Source organism: Conger conger, chromosome 17 (genome assembly GCF_963514075.1).
Source record: "Conger conger chromosome 17, fConCon1.1, whole genome shotgun sequence".
Classification (NCBI taxonomy): Eukaryota; Metazoa; Chordata; class Actinopteri; order Anguilliformes; family Congridae; genus Conger; species Conger conger.
Window position 1 is genome coordinate 22,633,503 of NC_083776.1, and position 18,611 is coordinate 22,652,113.

The 18,611-nt window shown below is 38.6% G+C and overlaps 1 protein-coding gene across 1 annotated transcript; it reads right to left on the bottom strand.

The window, feature by feature from the left end:
* Window positions 1-1,457: 1,457 nt before the first annotated feature.
* On the bottom strand, window positions 1,458-8,449 carry LOC133116607 (endothelin receptor type B-like). Its single transcript, XM_061226350.1, has 8 exons — window positions 8,167-8,449; window positions 7,451-7,910; window positions 5,792-5,904; window positions 5,489-5,693; window positions 5,145-5,294; window positions 4,409-4,542; window positions 3,918-4,026; window positions 1,458-3,631 (listed from the first exon to the last, which is right to left on the bottom strand). Exons 2-8 carry the CDS (start codon window positions 7,883-7,885, stop codon window positions 3,494-3,496), a joined length of 1,284 nt encoding a protein of 427 aa, XP_061082334.1. The 5' UTR covers window positions 7,886-7,910; window positions 8,167-8,449; the 3' UTR covers window positions 1,458-3,493.
* Window positions 8,450-18,611: the final 10,162 nt, after the last annotated feature.

Here is an 18,611-nt window from a genome sequence, read left to right on the forward strand (position 1 = left end):
GTATTGGCTAGGATAGTACAGTAGCAAACCTCTCACCGAGCACACGTTTATCGGGATAGTGGGAGATTTCTTGTGGTCTAAATAAGAAATTTAAGGAAGGATATACATACGTTCCCACATATATGTCTATGACAAACATAGAAAAACACAAAAAAGAATGCACCCAGTCGACTGCAGACCTCCACCAAGCCCCAACAATCTCCCCTCACATGAATGTCCACAACAAACGTTTTGGCAATCCAGTCATTACTTTTCCCGATATGTCTATCACGGTCTTAACCGCCCATAATCACGGTTTCATTGTCACCTGTAAAGCATTTTTATTTTAATATCATTTTATTTTTCATTTTTCTGATTTCCTCACTTAGTTAAAATTTTGTTTTTCATTCCTTATTCTTCTCTGTACAACAGTCCTTGTTTATATTATGATGTACAGCATAATTTACTGCATAAGCCCTACCTGGGTTTCTTACCTACCCTGCGCTCTCCTTGTTATCTGTCTCTAATGTGTAATCGTCTGCTTTTTATGTGTGAAAATTTAAAAAGGCAAATGCATGGACATTATAATGTTACATAACTTCCTTAGAGGAGGTAATAAATCCCTATTTGGAACGGGGCTGAATTCTGAAAGCCAGACTAACATACTGAAATCATTCACTCATTCATAAATCTGTCCTATATGGTATCTGACTTTTTGTGTCTGCAGCAACAAAGATATTACACAGGTGATACTGTGCCCTGTAAAAATGTACTTTGTTTAATCTGGTTATACTGTAGTATAAGATTTCAGTCAATGTTTATTTTTGCCTTTTGGATTTCCATGGCATTCCTCTCTGAAAACATGTTCTTGTTTGGCTTGGTCTTGGCACAGCACCAACACACTGACCTGGTACATTTGTGATCACAGATGTTCTGCATGGAAACAGGCATGTCAGTGAACTCTGATGAGCTAAACTGGTACATCTTGCCTGAAAGAATGTTCTGTTCAGTTCTGCGTTGAAAACTTTAAAAAACATGAACAAGTGCACCATTCAGAGTTAAGTTTGAAATCATTGAAACTTGTGGCTTGGCATGCAAGTGCACATGAATATTGACACTGAAACACAAACACACAGGCAGAAATACAGGCCTAACATCGTTCAAGAACACAGGAACATCCCTGAGTACATTCTGTTTTATCTCTGACTTAGCCTTTTCACCTTATTTCTGCTCCAAGGTAAAATGCCTATGTACTGTCTGATTAAACAACGCACAAACAAAAAGTGCACATGGCTCTCTGTGGAAGATTTAGTGAGGGGACTTAAAAACACACATCCACAAAAAGGCTTAAACTCAGCAGGAAGACCAATGGGTAGGCTTAAGCAGAGGCAATTTCCTTTCTTAGATGTCTAATCTGACTCGGGCTCAACCAAAAATGTTCCTTAATGAATAAACTGGCAACATATTCTGATGAAGAATACTGTATAGAAGTGTTTTTATTGTGACGTGAGGGGGATACATGCTCAACAGATTCCACAATTCCTATAGGATGACTTGGAATGTCTATCCCTTACTTCAATATGAATTCTTATTTTTTACTTTTGACAAAATGTGTACATATATGAAGAAACAATACATTCTTTCAGTATTGCATTGCATTGAATTAGAAGAGAATAGAAAGGAATTATCACTGTGGGTTTGACTTCATACAAAAAATTTCATTTTAGAACTACAGTATAAACAATATTTACAACACTAACATTCCAATGCTAATACAACAATACCAAATGTTTTATGACATTTAAAAAACTAATGTAATAAAATTAAATGACATATTCAGGAGAAAAACAAACCAATGCCTTTACATTTTATCAAAGCATTTTATCAATATATCATACAGTGTCAACACACTCTTAAATTCTGAAATGACAAAAGGTCATGACAGCTGTAATATTGATATGCTCCTATACTTTAGCACACAAAAAATGCTTGTTGTAGGCATAATATAACCACTTGAAAAATGTCGGATTAAAAATGAGAAGTGAAAACAACCATCCAAGACTTTATATTTAATTACCAGAAATACAATAATATAATTTGATAAGCTAACCTTCTGTAATGTGCACTAAGTGAGCACTTTATTAGGTATATTATTATTCCTTTTTAATTTTTTTATATATTTTTTTGCTTAAGAGTCCTGCTGCTGTAGCCTATATTGTGTGGTCAGAGATGCTGTTTTGCATACCATTTATTCCCCATTCTGACATTTGGTCTGAAAAAATGGCTGAACCTCTTGACTACGTCTGCATGCTTTTTTGCATTTAGCTGCTGCTACATGATTGGCTGATTAAATATTTGCATTACAGGTCTACCTAATAAAGTGATCACTAAGTGTATATGGAAGTGTCCAAGGCACAGGAGTACAAAAAAACAGTAGTTGATTCCTTTCTAGACGATCAATTTTCTGACCGAAAAAGAAATATTGTTCTGAAAAATATAATACGTATATTTAATCATATATTTCAGTGCTTACATTCCGAATCTGTTCCTGACTGATGGTAACATACAGAAAATAATAATACTTGTGATCCTGAAGACAGACAGTGATTAATTACCCTTTTCAGTAAATAAATTGCATGAACATGTAAACACAAACACACTGGTGCTGCGTTCAATTTGTGTTGGGTGTTTTGATCAGCCGCATTCTCAGTTTTAGCCCCAAAGGTAGGTTTACCTTCTGTATGTTCCACTGAATCCCAACCCCAAACCAACTCAATGACAGAAATGGCTAAGCCTACAAATGTTCTCAGTAAGCCACACTACTATTCCTGTTTACCAACATGATCTCATACGCTGCTGTACAGAACTCACCCTACAGACATATGACCATCAGATGAAGCTAAAATACTTAATTGTATAAGTACTTTAGTTACATTACACTGAATGCTATTTTAATTTCCCTCAAGTCACACGGATACCACACTCCAAATCAAACTTCCACCATCCCTATTGGGGATGTTAATTGTTGTCTTCAGTACCATGATTTGAACTGAAATTAATGAATGACTAAATATAAAGACATTTATTTTGATTGTTTTCCAGACTTATAACCAATCATTTGTGTTTTTAATGTTCTGTATTTAAAAGCTCACCAAAGTCTCAGAAGATGCGTTTGAAACAACTGCTGAGTGTGTAGCATCCATAATTCAAAATCATAAATTATTTGCAAAAACACTTTCCCAAGTCTATCTTGATAATTCATTAAGAAACAACAATCAGGAACAAAAGTCCATCTTAACCTTTCTGAGTTGGGGAATGATTGAGTACCATTGCATCAACAATCAAGCCTCAACTCAATGTACATGTAAAAAAGGCACAGTTTATATCTGGATATTGGATGCCTCTGTGACCGCATATTCAGTGTGTTCCATGCTACAGCATTGTAGCTGCATGGACACTTGTGAGGAAGGCAATGGCAACTGGCAGTCCACACTAAGATGGAGGCCAGGCCATTTCAGGCAGAAGTGTACTTATTGGAAGCTCTGGAGTTGCTCTGGTCTGAGCCCTGCTCATTGACCTTTGACCTTAGACAAGACTGCTTCTCCTCCAGAGCCAACATTTCCGGGGATGTGCACCAACAGCTCAGGCATGACTGTGGACAGAGGAACACAGCACTCAGTCATCTGCCACATTCAATTAAATCATTAAACAAAACAATGTGTCAAATGTCTGAGAACTGGAAGAAAAACAACGTTTTGGTTCACGTATTTGGCTCAAGTATATCATTTCACAAGACTTTCTGCTGATTCCAATACAAATTCATGGAAAGCAAGGACGATTTATCAAAGATGAGGCACAAATGCTAGAAGTCACATAAACTGGTTGAAGTCAACAAACTCCTGAGTGAAAAACTCTTTCAAAATAGTGATACTACTTACTCTGAAACAGTTCTTGAATCGCTTGCTGACCATATACAGGGCAATTGGATTGATGCAAGAATTCACTGAGGCCATGTTGATGCCAATGTAGTCCAGGACCAGGAAGAAGCTGGTGAAACACACAGATACGGATCAGGTAAAGGCTTATCATGAATACTCACACTAGTATAAAGGGCAACTGTGTACTAAAGGCAAGGCCAGGCAACCCTGGTCCTCCAGTGCCAGACACGCTCCTGCTTTTTGCTGCATCCAAACCTATAACTACATAATTTAATTCCTTTTAATTAGTTGTAGTTAACCCAGTTAAACGAATACAGGAGACAATGTGCTGGAGGCACTCAGCGTTTCACCTTTCATAATATTTAGCCTCAGACTTTTAATCGTCCATCAAGTTCTTGTGATCAGGCTCAGATGGAAAACAGAAATTAAGAAATGTCACTGGCACTCCAGGACCAGAGTTGCCCACCCCTGACTTAAGGCAGCCATCTTACCTCAGTAGCTCACACCGGTTTGGGTCCCTCTCATCATAAATGGTTAATTTGAGGATTCTGCTCAGATGCAGCGGCAGCCAGCAAAGGGCGAACACGAGCACCAGGCAGAACACAGTCTTGGCGACCTCACGGCGCTGAGGGGGAAGAGAGGGGGAGGAGGGGACTCCAGAGTTAAACATCCATTCATTCAAAAACTATAAACCTCAACACACAAACCTATTGCACCGACTGGAAATGTTACATGCTCAGAAATAAAGGTACAGGGAGTTAAATTTTTGTTCTTTTAGGAACACATTTCCCAAATGTACACTGAAAGGTACAAAAAATGTCTTTGGGTACTAATATGTACCTTTTTACAAACAAAAAACGTAGAAATGAATTATTAAACCCATGGCTACAGGTACAATCTTATGTACCAACCCAGTGACGAGCATTGTACCGTTTTTCTAGGATTGTAGATCTTATATACGTAGTTCAAATCCTTATATGTAAGCCCCCATATGTATATTTAAGCCCCCAGGATCAGGGCTGCAGTCCTGCCCTGCCCTGTTTAATCCACATGAAATCAGTGCAGAAACAAATGATGAAGGCTATTTCTGAATTCAGAATTCAGATTTCATCTTCTAATTTTCTATTAATTCAAATCGAATGATAATATTTAATTTCAATATAATTGAATTGCCACTAGCGTATTCTGATTTAATCGAAATTTTTAATTTGATCAGGCACCTCTTACCTGCTTCAGGTGGTCATTCAGAGTCTTCTGCGCCTTGTTGTTCTTCCTCAGCATCTCACAGCTCATGAGGGAGTAGAAGACTGCTGTGCAGAGCAGGGGCATGCAGAAATAGAAACTAAAGAGCCACCAGTCCTTCGCTGACTTGTAAAACTAAATGAGGGGAAGGAATAAAGAACCGTCCCTTAAGCTATATCAATTAATATGTGAATACTAAAATTGCATTAAGAAACATGATAAAATGTCAGTGGGATGCGTAACACAGAGAGAACTGAGCACAAGTTTGCTGGTGTGTCACTGGTATAGATACTGGACAGTACTAGACAGCCAGTATATGAATGATTTACCTGCATGAACCCCGTCGTCTGCATTGGGTGGAGCAGGCATATTCTCAGATGCTCTCCTTTATAGTCCATTGCTATCATATCAAAGGCAATTGCTTCTGGCACAGCAAGAATAATTGATACTGCCCATATCAAGGTTATTTCTATTGCCGTCCACTTAGGAACACCAATTCCTTTGATGCGATTCCAAGATGCCACTGCTCGATACCTACAGCAGAAGAATATTGTCAGAAAATAATTCTTTGCTATAGTCATGAATTATAAAAACCATCTTCAACAACAAAAATGTACTTAAAGTAGATGTACCTGTCGATACTGAGTGCACACAAGCTCAGCACTGTAATTCCAACAGATGTCTTCTGTATGAACGGCACCAGTTTACAGAGTCCTACACCAAATGGCCAATCTTCTGCCAGTAGCTGGAAAAGAAATGTTTGTCTGTTAATTTTCCTATCCCAAAAGTATAATATATCAGGCTCAATCTACTGAATTGCACTGAGTTACAAGAATACTTTAACAAGAACTGAATAACAACCTAAAGTGAAGACAATGATGCCTCTCCACAACTTTTATGACATTAACCATATCTGTAGCTTCATGATGTTGCTGTCTTACATTTGCAAGTATCAGACTTCCTCAAAATGCCTATTTGAAACATATGTGGACAGAATTCAACATCAAAGATCCCACTGGAATGTATATAATTGTTCAAAGATGTAAAGTCTAAGAGTAAATGTGTATATAATACTAAAACAAAACATGTACAAAGTATTCAATTTAATCTTCTGCTTTTATAGTTTTTCAACCTTTCAAATATGAACTACTGAACCTGACCAAGGACTACTGGAATCCATTTTTCCCCACCAGTCAAATAGCTGTTGATTCTAATGTTTGCTTGCTGTGAAAGTAAATTAATAAACAAACATTTTTGAAGTTTAATTACTGAATATTGTTGGTCATTAGGGGGTGTGGTTGCAGAAAATTGTGTCCTTCCTCTTTATTTAGTTCTTATCACAAGATAGTCTGAGCATATATTTACAGTATATATATATATATAAGTGCCGGCGAGGAGATTAGATGGCCAGATTTGGAATTTGAACAGGACATTGAGATAAAAACCTCTACTCTTTCAGTAAGGGGCATAAGGATGTTTCGTGAAGGCAGTGAGCCTGGATTTCAACTCTACCTCTCAACTGAAAGTCAGCATTTCTGCTGTTTGTTGCCAATGTTTTCTACCTGTAAAAGAAACACTGCCCACTACTGGCCGGCTCCCTAACAACACGTCTATCAGCGGCCAATGCCAGTTCACACCCCTCTTAAAGTCATGAGGATTTCGAGGCTATGCTAGGGTGGTGTGACAAACGCAGGGAATTAATACCTAAATGTTCATAAATAACACTACTTATGCTTCTAAACCCAGAATATGCTGAAATAAAACAACATAACAGTAAAAGCATGGAGTTTTTGTCCACGATGTAAACCTGTCTGATAAAGATTTTAATGCGTAGGACATTGGCTACGTCATAGCCTGGACCACCTTTCTTTAGTTTTATTTCTTCCCTGGCATAAGTTAGAAGTTTTTGGGTGATCATTGAAAAAAACTTATCCGACTATTAATTGCGAATCACATCCGTCTATGTTGACTAAAATACAGAGCTGGTGGATACTGGATAAGTTGTGCTGGTAATATTATCAAAAGTTATAAAACTAAATAATAATAATAATAATAATAATAATAATAATAATAATAATAATAATAATAATACTTGAGAAACCGACTTTTAACACTTGCTAATGTGCTGATTCCACATTTCTTATTCCTCCCACACCAAAGGAAGGTTTTTTTAAACGGAATGGTGTCAATTGGATTTCCAACGTGCAGTGTGCACGAATACAGATCTGTAATCTGTAAATCAAAGTTTAAAACTACATTTTGGGTGCGACACCAATTTACCCCAGACTCACCTTGTATACATTGATGGGTATGTCAATCACTATGTGCAGAAGATCTCCCAGCGCCAGGCTCGCAATGAGAAAGTTGGGTCCGTTCCGCATGCATTTGTTTTTATAAATGATTCTCAGTAAGGTCGAGTTTCCAATTATTCCGACCACGAAAACAAGACACGAGACCACAGTGTTGATATATTTAAATGTATCTCTGATCTCTGTAGGACCAGAACACATCGGCGGGAGGGGTCTGGGTCGCCGAGGTTGCATTAATTGAGCACCAGAGTAGTTTGAATTCAGTCCGTCCTCAGTGGTTCCAGGTTTAAGAGCTGGAGACTCAGCGCCCTTGGCGGCTTGGGACGCTGACTGCCCGGTCTGGTCCTTCGTCTGAGCACAGACAAAACTTTCCGCAATGAGAAACACCAGCAGGAGAAATAAAAATAACTTCGCCATGTTGTCCGAAATGTATTCCAGTTACCTGTCAGAAAATGCATGAATGCGTTAATCGATTTGCAGCCTATAAAGAGAAAGTGTGTGCGGAGAATGCAATTTACACATATCAGGTTATTTATTTAAGCACACTATACTGTTTAGCAGAATAACATATATGCTATAGGCTCCCTTTGATTAACAGCAAAATGTCCAAAATAAGCTGAAATAGTAAATTGTCTACATTACAATATATATATATATATATATATATATGTATTACAAAATAAAATAACATAAATTACGGTTTGTACGACAGCAGGCGAATCTCCGAGTCTTGTTGATAACTTGCACTTGGCCAATCTGGCGTCTTCAGAAATTTCCGCTCGTTTTCGTTTTTATGTCTCAATATTCCACAGTCATATTTCTTTCTGAATTCCAAGTGACATCACACCAAAGCCGATTTGTTGCAACACCCCAATCTATCTACTATTTATCTGCTGCATGGTTTCCGAGGTCAATACCCACGATCTGAGCCATTTGAAATGAACTGGTGGTAGTGCAGATCACGGCTTTGCAGTCTCGTATTCTCACGTCGGCCAACACTTTTGTATAGCCGAATGCCTTACAGTCAATCATAGATAGGCTATCGCTCCTTCGGCTACGCCCCTCCAACAACGCATATCTGAGAAGCACAGTGGGAGACCATAAAGGACGTATTCGTAGCCAAAGTATAGGCTATTGCGTATACAGCAAGGGAAATCTCACAAGAGTTTTTTTTTTTTTTTTCGTTTTCGTAAACTCCTGTCCGAACCAGTTCCGTCTGCTCATGTGGGCTACTTTCAGTGCTTCAGAGTTGCCGAATCGCTAACAGTCAGTTCTGAATATTTATATGTTTTTGTTCTCATTTCAAAACACAATCTTTGGCCTGCAAACTGAATTCACCGTTCTCTTCATAACCCTACATACAGTATGTCTTATCAACACCTGATTCCATGCAAATCGGAACTGAACACATTTCAGTTAAATCTGCCCTGAAAAGTCAGTTGAGCGTAAAAAATCATCATCAAAAAAAGAAAGCAGAATAAACAATGACTAGACAACAGACAAAACTACTGGTTTTAGTTTCAAAGCATCTAATACGTGGCTGATGTCCATCATTTGTGATGGGGTCCTGCTCCATCAACAAAAACTGAGATTACATCCACACCTGTTGTTGATTTCTTACAGTCAGGTCAAAGGAATTCTGGGAAAAGGACTGAAATTCTTCCAAAAGACCACTGGGAGCAGATGTGTTGTGTTGTGTTGATTGATCGTGTGTTGGCTCATGGTTCATGTAAGACTGTGGGAGCCCTGTAGATACACATATTTCTGTTAGGCTATACAGTCCACACAGAAAATAGGTGTAGTGGATCAGAGATCATCAAATCATGGTCCTCAAGGCCCAAGGACAGCTGGTTTTCCACCCTCCCTTTACCTGGGAGCCAGGTGAAGACAGTCTGGCCAATCAATAGCACTAATTGTTCCATTAATTACCTGGAAGAAAAGGCTGGATTTAGTTTTGAGAGCCATATTTGATGATCCCCGATGTTGTTTGTGCCAGAGATGGATACTGCAGGTATGGAAAGTAAAAATCCTCCCCAGTATTTTCCAATCACCAGGATTTGCTAATTTGCACATACTTAGCAAGATTACTTTCTGACCCCTGATGTTTCCACCTCTGAATTTGTGCTGGTCTAGCTGATCAATTATTCAGTTGCTCCACTCTCAGAAAAAAATGGTTCTTTGGCTTGTCTCCATAAAGGAAACATTTTTAGTTCTGTATGGATCCCTATATCATTGGTGTGAAGTGTGAAAGCTCCAAGACATTAATCATTTTGCCTGACTAAGAAGCCTTGAACTACAATGGGTTCTTCTATGGAAACAAGAGGGTTCCTTTTGAAACCATTTTTTTCAGAGAGTGTAGGATATCTGCACATCAGAACTGACTTCTCTGGGATATCTGCACATCAGAACTCAGACTTCTTCTGAGCTTCTATTCAACATGTACTTTTTGAACTGGGGTCTGTAGTTATAACTAACTGCTTCTGCCAAAAAAAAAAAATTATGTATCTTTTTAAAAAACATCCATAATAGTACTGGAAAAGTATATATTTTACAGCACGGTATCTGAGAGTACTACATTGTTATATTGGACTGAGACGAGCAGAGAGAGCAAAGCCATGAACTATACACAGTGCCAATGAAGGAATTACATGGGATCACGTGTCAATCAGCATACTGTATGCATCATTTCAGTGTTCATCATTGCTCCGGTAAAGTGGATGGGTTTTAAAGATCCTCCCAACCCATTTTTTTCTGAACATCCTCCTCCGGGGGCTGGATCTCTGTGACAAAAAGTTGTTATTTAAAAGCGTAGAATTTAAGCTTTCCTCAAGCAGACAGTCTTACTGAAAGGGTGTGGGGGAGATTTGTAAGTTCACTTTTTGTTCACTGCTAAAGGAAGCCACACCCCACAAAATCTTATTCAGGTCCAGCTGAAAGAAGGCTGTGGATGTTAATAATCAGAGACGTCCGTTTGTTCAACCGGTGCAAAGCCACAGCTTGTTCTAAAGAACAATACCCAATGAATCTATAGCTTTGTGAGTTTGAAAGTCACAGTTAGAAACTGTTTAATCAACATTTGATTTCCTGTTTAGAAGAAAGACAAAATAATAACTGAATATTAACTGACACACGCACATACATACTCGCACAGTATTTGAGGGTGGTAACAAAATGAATAGAATTTTTGGTGCTTATTAGTGCTATGCCTCAAACACATGGCACAGTGACCACAATGACAATTTTTTATTAAATTGAATTATATTAAAATATTTCAAATACAAATATTTATTCTGGTTTTAAAGAGGGACAAATTGGACATAGCTATATACAGTGCACTCCATAATGTTTGGGGAAAAAGACCCATTATTTATTTGCCTCACAATTTGTAATTTGTCATTAAAAAAATGTGGTTAAAGTGCACATGGTCAGATTTTAATAAAGAGTATTTTTTATACATTTTGGTTTCACCATGTAGAAATTAGAGCAGTGTTTATACATAGTCCACCCATTTCAGGGCACCATAATGTTTGGGACACAGCAATGTTATGTGAATGAAATTATTTGAAAAGAATAGTTTCTCCTGAATATTTTCCCCTTTGAGTTCAACAGGAACATTTGTCAGGAGAAACAATTTTTTAAATATATTCTGCCTATCTGGCAGATTTGATACCTGATTTGATACCTTCGTCCCTTGATGACTTAAAGTCATTTATTCATATTCTATCAGAATAATTTGCAGATTAATCTAGTCCCACCCCCCAATTCCCATAGAGACCCATTCAAATGCAAAGAGTTTTGGTATTGCCTGTAGGAAAACCTGAAGGCAAGATATCTAGTCTTTGTCCCAAACATTATGGAGGGCGCAACATATTTTTATCACATTGAAAGCGGCTTGAATGTCTTGTCAGAATATTAACTCAGTATTGTTGTGGACAGATCCAATTCCACAATAATGCCTTGCAGAACTAATGGATGTTTTACCACCTATGTTGTGCCATGTTGTGTCAGAGCCTTAACCCCCTTTCCCAACATCACTTTATATTTACATTTCTCTGCTGAGATAGGTTTCCTTGGAAAGATCATGTTTATTCTTTGTGTGACAACCACAAGACTTTTGAAGTTTATGCTTCGGGTATTCAGATTATACACCCAACAAGGAACAGTGAAATGGCTAAAAACTGTTCTTAATCATTTTTAAACCAAGTCTCTGTCTTGCCTGTCAGTTTGGGGATACATTTCCTTAGTTATGGTTCTTAGACTAGGAGAACCAAACACCAATAAAGAAACATCCAACAAGCATCCATTGATAGGGAAAAGCTTACATCTAGATTTCTTTGGTTCGGACAGGATTTTTTTCTTGTGCAACTTGAAAAGTAAAACTATACTGGTGGAGAATTCTGCTGGATTCACTGAAGTCACAAAATGCTACCACATTCTCTAATCTCCACTTCTGGGTGTTTTTGCATTCCTTATCCCCTATCCCATGTTCCATATGCCTGTGTCTCTCTCGCCTAATTGCTTTTCATATTCCACATTCCATCCATCTTAATGCGTACAATGGCGGAGCAATCACTCACATCCATCGACAATTAATAACTTGGCTCACATCAGCACAATTGCTATTGAATGATTTCCTGCGTGTTAATTGCCGTTGCACAAAGCTGGCTGGAATTCGTTTTAGGCTGCTACAAACAGGGCAGTGTTGCAGAAAAGCGATGACCTATAAGGGTCTCAAATGAGTGTCCTGAGAACAACTAAGGGTTTTCATATGGAGTGGGGATGCGTTGTTTTCCCTGGCAGTGGCTGGATTCATGACGAGAGCTCAGGATGAGCAGATTTCACGGGGACTTTACTGCCTGCTTACAGGGGAGTAAAAACAGTCAAGACCTCAGTCAGACAGTAACAACCCCATTTTAGCTTTCTGGGGAAGATTTGTCATTTATAAAAGAAAATGGAGGATGGACTCCCTGAAATGTTACACAGTTTCTATAAAGTGTGCATATATGATCATTTAGCGCACAGATTTTATGATTCATTTGAATTTCTATTATAACAAAAAACAATATAAAACAAACAGGATTACAACCACACTTTAGAACATCACGTCAAAGTGCCACACCTGGTACTATGCATGTGTGAACAAATCCGATTATTCAGACTTCTATATCATAATGACATTCGCTGCATGATTTATTCTGTGACATTTATTACATTTATTTTGCTGTTCAGTCAAACACACACACACACACACACACACACTCACTCACACTACATCATTGTGCAAAGACTAGAGCAGGGAGCTGGTGTCCTACATGAGAAGCAGGGTTGATGCTTACAGAAACCACATTGATCCTTTTCATTTTGAGCGCTGCCTTGCATAGACCTGCTGACCTTTAATCAAAAAGCCCTACAGTGGCCCTGCTGGGTCATGCCAGAATGCTGACTGCTCGCCCTACGAGCAGATATTGTCCTTTCAAGTGAGCAGATATTGTCCTTTCAAGTGTCAGCCGGTCAGACATTGGCTTTTAAACAGCGCCATAGCCCATAAAAGACTAATTTTACTCGACTCTCAAGTACCGGTGACACGACCGCAGACAGGAGACGAGGGGCATCTTTCACGCCCACTTTGCTGGCCTTCTTGACACAGTCATTTGTAAAACGCACCCCCTGAGCGAATTCAAAGAGGAGACTGCTGGGATTGTGGTGCCTGTAGGTCTCAACAGCCCTTCCACTGCGCTCCATTCTGAAAAGAACATCCACTTCTAGCATTTTTGGCTGATGGTTAACTTTGAACAATTCCCTCGCTGTTCACTAAACACTCACTAAACTAATGGACTTTAGGACTATGTTTTTCAAATGAAGAAATTATGTATTTGTGGATCCACATGGACATGGCATGGTAATGAGTTTTTTAATAAAATGCTGATTACAAAATGATTTAAGTGGCTTTTCTCAGCATTTACATAGAGCCATTTACTGAGGTATTGTTTAATAATAATAATAATAATAATAATAATAATAATAGTAAAATAATAGAGCTTCTTATTTGTATTTTTTAACAAATTATGAACTCATCCTTGCTAGCTGAAAACATGATTGATTTAAACACTTTTTTTTATTAGTAGCTCCCACTCACACTGTAGTGTAGAAGCGAAAGCTTCTCATAGAAGCAAGTGAATGATATTAGATATTGTACTTGACAGACCATGAAGTCGTTTTAGGAAAAGCACTTTTTTCCATGAGATGAAACATGATTTACAGAGTCGGGATCTGAAGGAGACATAATGGGTCGATTGTGCGGCAAACATGTTTACCGGCTTCACAAGCCAGGACCCAGTTCCCCCTCCGGCAATCCACACAAAAGAATCCAAGTCGTAAAGGCTGTGACTGCAGCGTTAGTCAATTAATGCCTAGATCAAGCTGTGACTGGAACAATGGCCCTTCTTACTGGTCAGGGAGATACAGGATGCCGTCTCCACTGGCTGTGCCCTGGCTGAGCACCCCAGACCTCGGGCAGGTAACAGAGATGAGCCTGTTCTTAGCTGACTGAGATAAATGGGATTCCCTTGGTCTGCCCATAGGCGAAACTGAGGTGTCATCCATTATAATTCTCTCCACTTTTGCACTTTTGTTTGGGGGACACAGAATCCATGTTGATTTTTTTTTGGAGGCTGCACAGCAGTAGAAAAAACCAGCACATCTGTGTAAAAAGAAATGTGAGTGAAATTGTGATGGTGAACACAAACCAATAGCAGGACTGGTAAGGGCAGACTGAGGTCTGAGCACACAGCTCCACTGAGGGTGGCATGGGATTGGGGAACTGGGAGTCTGTTAAGAAGCACACAGAGAATAACTGCAACCAAGCCCCCAGGATCAGAAACAGGGAAGAAAAGTGCAAGTAAAATAAACCAGGCAAGAGGCACAAGCACTGCAGAGGTTTCAGTCCTGAGAGGACAGGGAGTGCTGAGAAAGAAGGAGAAAAAAGAAAACACAGAGCAGGAATGATTCAGTGTGATTCAAGTGAATATTTTCAAACAAAACAGTCAACAATCACCTTTAGGATTGATTTCAATCCGTCCAACAACAAACATCTCTTGTGTAAGTGTAGGCAAATCTTGGCGCCATTCAAAAAGAAAAAATGTAAAAGCAAGGAACAACACCCAGACAAAATAGCAGGGAAAGCACTTTAATAGTTATACAATACGTATTTGTAAATGTAATTGTGTCCACTAGCCTGTAAGTACAGTTGCATTTTGAGAGATAATGATGCTTTAATAACATGCAAGAACAAATACGACCATTTCACTTGCCTGAACTCAATGTCAGTCTACAATGGTAACTAGAATGGCACAACATTCGGTCAACTTGGGTCTTTTTTTCCCATTTCTATTCACCTCAAGTTGATAGCTTATCAAGTGGGAGGTCAGTGGAAGGGCCCTGTTGCATGTCACTAGACATTATGTCTGGTCTATTTTCTTTCATATGGAGTTTGAACAGCAGGGAACAGACTCTATAATGAGCCACAATCTAATCCGTCCTCATCTTACACTCATACCACAGGAAATAAGAGCACATTGCGTGATCTAGTCAGCCATTCTTTATTATTTAATAATTACTTGGTAACACTTTACAATAAGGTTACATGAATTGCCATTAAGTAATGTTGTTGTTAACATTAATTAATGATGTAAAAATACTTTAAGCAAGCATGAAATTAACTTTTAATTAGTTAGTAGTTAACAACAACAGAATGAATTGGCTAACTACATTAGCCAATAGTTATATGCCACTTCATGTAATCTTATTGTAAAGTGTGATCAATTGTTCTCCGTTTGTCTGTCTCTTCTGGTTTCTTTTTTGCTGGCAATATTGCCTAGATATCAAGGGTTTTTTGTTTTCACCTTCAGGTAATTGTTCTGGTGACAAATTTACAGTTAAAGCAATTTTGAATATTTAAATCAATAAAGAGAAAAAATGGCAGGGATCTGTAGAGATCCAGGGATCTGTCACAGGAACGGTGAAGCACAGTTGCAGTAGGTCTCTCTTGACTTGGGATTATCAAAAGTGCAAGCCATAATTGAATTGGCCTCGGAGGTTTTAACATGTGTACCGGTATAGTAGATTTGAAATATGAGATGTCTAACCTACAATGCACTCATGTACATGCTGTCAGAACTGTGTGGGCATATACCACTATTACTAGCTACAGTATATACCGATGTGGATAATGTCCGTATTTCGTCAAAAATATTTCACATCGCTTTTATACAAACAAGGTCAGAAGGCCCAATAGAATCCTATGGGCAATACTACTAGAGCACATTCTTTCCAGGACCCAAAGAAATCCATTCAAATGTGGATACCCTATCGCTTACAACCCTATCGCTTACAACCCTATCACTTCTCTAAACAGTGCAGTCCGGTCAAACACAACACGTCTTCACACAGCTGCGTACGCAGCCCTGCTCTCCAGTCTTCCTTTTCTTTATCGCACTCTCACATGACCATTCTGTCACTGTGTCACGGGACGGACTGCCATGTGCGCATGTGGACTGTGGGCATAGTTTCTGATCACTCTGCAGTTTAGCCATATAGATCTTGCGTCAGAGACTAGCTTTTCCTTTGTAGCTGACTACTGGACATCTGATCTGACCAGGAGTCCCTAATAAATGGTAAAGCCAGGCGTAACCCATGTTACAGCCTGTTGCAGTGCATACTGGGTCTGATGGCCCCAAAATATTCCCAATCATAATAATCACTCAAAGAGACTATTGACCTTACCTTCAATATGAGATGTGGAGGTCTGCTATTGTTTCCATAATTCTTTCCCAGAAAGTATACACTGGAACTGGACTCTCACAAACATTCCTGTTCTTAAATGCTACATAAGTTGCTCTGGTTTGGAGCTGGAATGTTGAGAAAAATGCAACCACCTTTCCAGGAAGCTTGTTCCTATGTTGTCCATGAAGAACACGGCAGCCAGGGGAGGATGGTTGGATCGGGCTGCTGGAGCTTCAGAAAACGAACACCATAGGCCTGCAGAATGAGAATACCCTGAAGTATGAACAGCTTTGCTTTAAATCTGCCCTGCAGCTGTGCATACTATTGAAGCAGACACCAACAATGACGTCAAGTGACATAATTAGTAATAAGTAATTTGATGCAAGATATTGTACAGGAAGATGCATTTGGATTTGTATTGATTAAAATAAAAATCAACAACAAACAAACAAACAAAACAAATTATAAAACATTATTAGTATCCAGGTCTCATTTGCCTCACTAAATCTGAGAAAATGTTTTCTTGGCCATGTTATGGAAAGTAAAGCAATCAAATGTTTACTCTCAGTTTTGTGTTCAGGTAACAAACAACTTCTCTGAAGGAAGAGCCTTCCCAAAAGCAGACAGAGTTATTGACTGGCTTTACAGATTCCATCAAGAAGAAATCTTGGCTCGGTTGTCCAAACAAACACTACTGCAACATTCCTTAGATTTCCGAGCACACATATGATTTAAATCATTCTGAATATGGTCTGGCCAAGCCAAAACATTTCATTTGCTAGACAACCACAAGTAGGCTGTGGTAAGAGACAATCAATTTGAACAGCAGAAATGACACAATGCTACAGCATATCCTATGTTTGCTTTTTTTCCCCAGACAGTTTTCCTGTATGAGACTATTTTACAATAAGGGTATATGAATTGCCATCAACTAATGTAGTCGTTAACATTGATAATAACTGATGTACAAATATATTAAGCATGACACTAACTTAATTAGTTAATGTATTTATACATTAACATAATATAAATATTAATGTAACTAATACATTAGTTAGTAGCTAAACTAATGTATTAGTTACATTAATATTTATATATTTGAAAACCAAATTCCAATATGAATTGGCATCAAATAATCTAGCTGTTAACATGAATAATGATGTACAAATACATAAACAAAACTGTACATGTTAAACCCTCAGTAATTAGCTGGTTAACAACTACATTAGTCAATGCCAATTCACGTAACCGTATTGTAAAATGATACAAAAGTATTTTGAGAATGACCTGCTGGCATTACAGTGGTCGGTAAAAGAAACATGGCGTTCATGGTCTAAAGCAAGAAAATACAGTTCAATTAACTAAGCAGCCAGTACAGTGACATATGGTTACTGAAACACTTGAGCATCGTCTATCCGAAGCATAATGATAAGAATGAGCCATTTGGTTGATCTTGGCTCATGATTTTACCAACTGTCTAGAGAGAACCCATCAAAGCTTGGTACTAGAAGATCCATGGGTCTCCGACTCCATTTGACCACAGAGTAAAACTGGGAAATCATGAAAGACACTGAAGAATCTAGGTGAATACTACAAAAAACACTTTTTATGCAATTTTCGGATAATAAAATACGTAAAAATATCTAGACAATAATGGGAAAGAATAATGCTCAATAATAAATAACAAATACATTTACCAGAGAGTATTTAATCCATCCATCCATCCATTATCTGAACCTGCTTATCCTGAACAGGGTTGCAGGGGGGCTGGAGCCTATCCCAGCATACATTGGGCGAAAGGCAGGAATACACCCTGGACAGGTCGCCAGTCCATCGCAGGGCACACACACCATTCACTCACACACTCATACCTACGGGCAATTTAGACTCTCCAATCAGCCTAACCTGCATGTCTTTGGACTGTGGGAGGAAACCCACGCAGACACGGGGAGAACATGCAAACTCCACACAGAGAGGCCCCGGCCGACGGGGATTCGAACCCGGGACCTCCTTGCTGTGAGGCAGCAGTGCTACCCACTGCACCATCCGTGCCGCCCTAGAGTATTTAATGTTGGTTTTAATTTAGTACATTATTTTGTCTTGTTTTTTTGCTTGCATATTTATTTTTGCAAATACAGTACAGATCAAGGAAGGACCCAAGACTCCTTTCAAATTTTTCATATGTAATCAAATACATTTACAGATTAATTAATACTGGGTTAAGCTGCAGATTGTCAGAAGCCCCATGGAAATTTAATGACAAATCTGAACTGTAGAGTGACCATCCAATTATGTGTATTCAATGGGATAACACAAATGCAGTACAATTCAACTGTTCTGCTTGAACCTTTGACCAAAAATT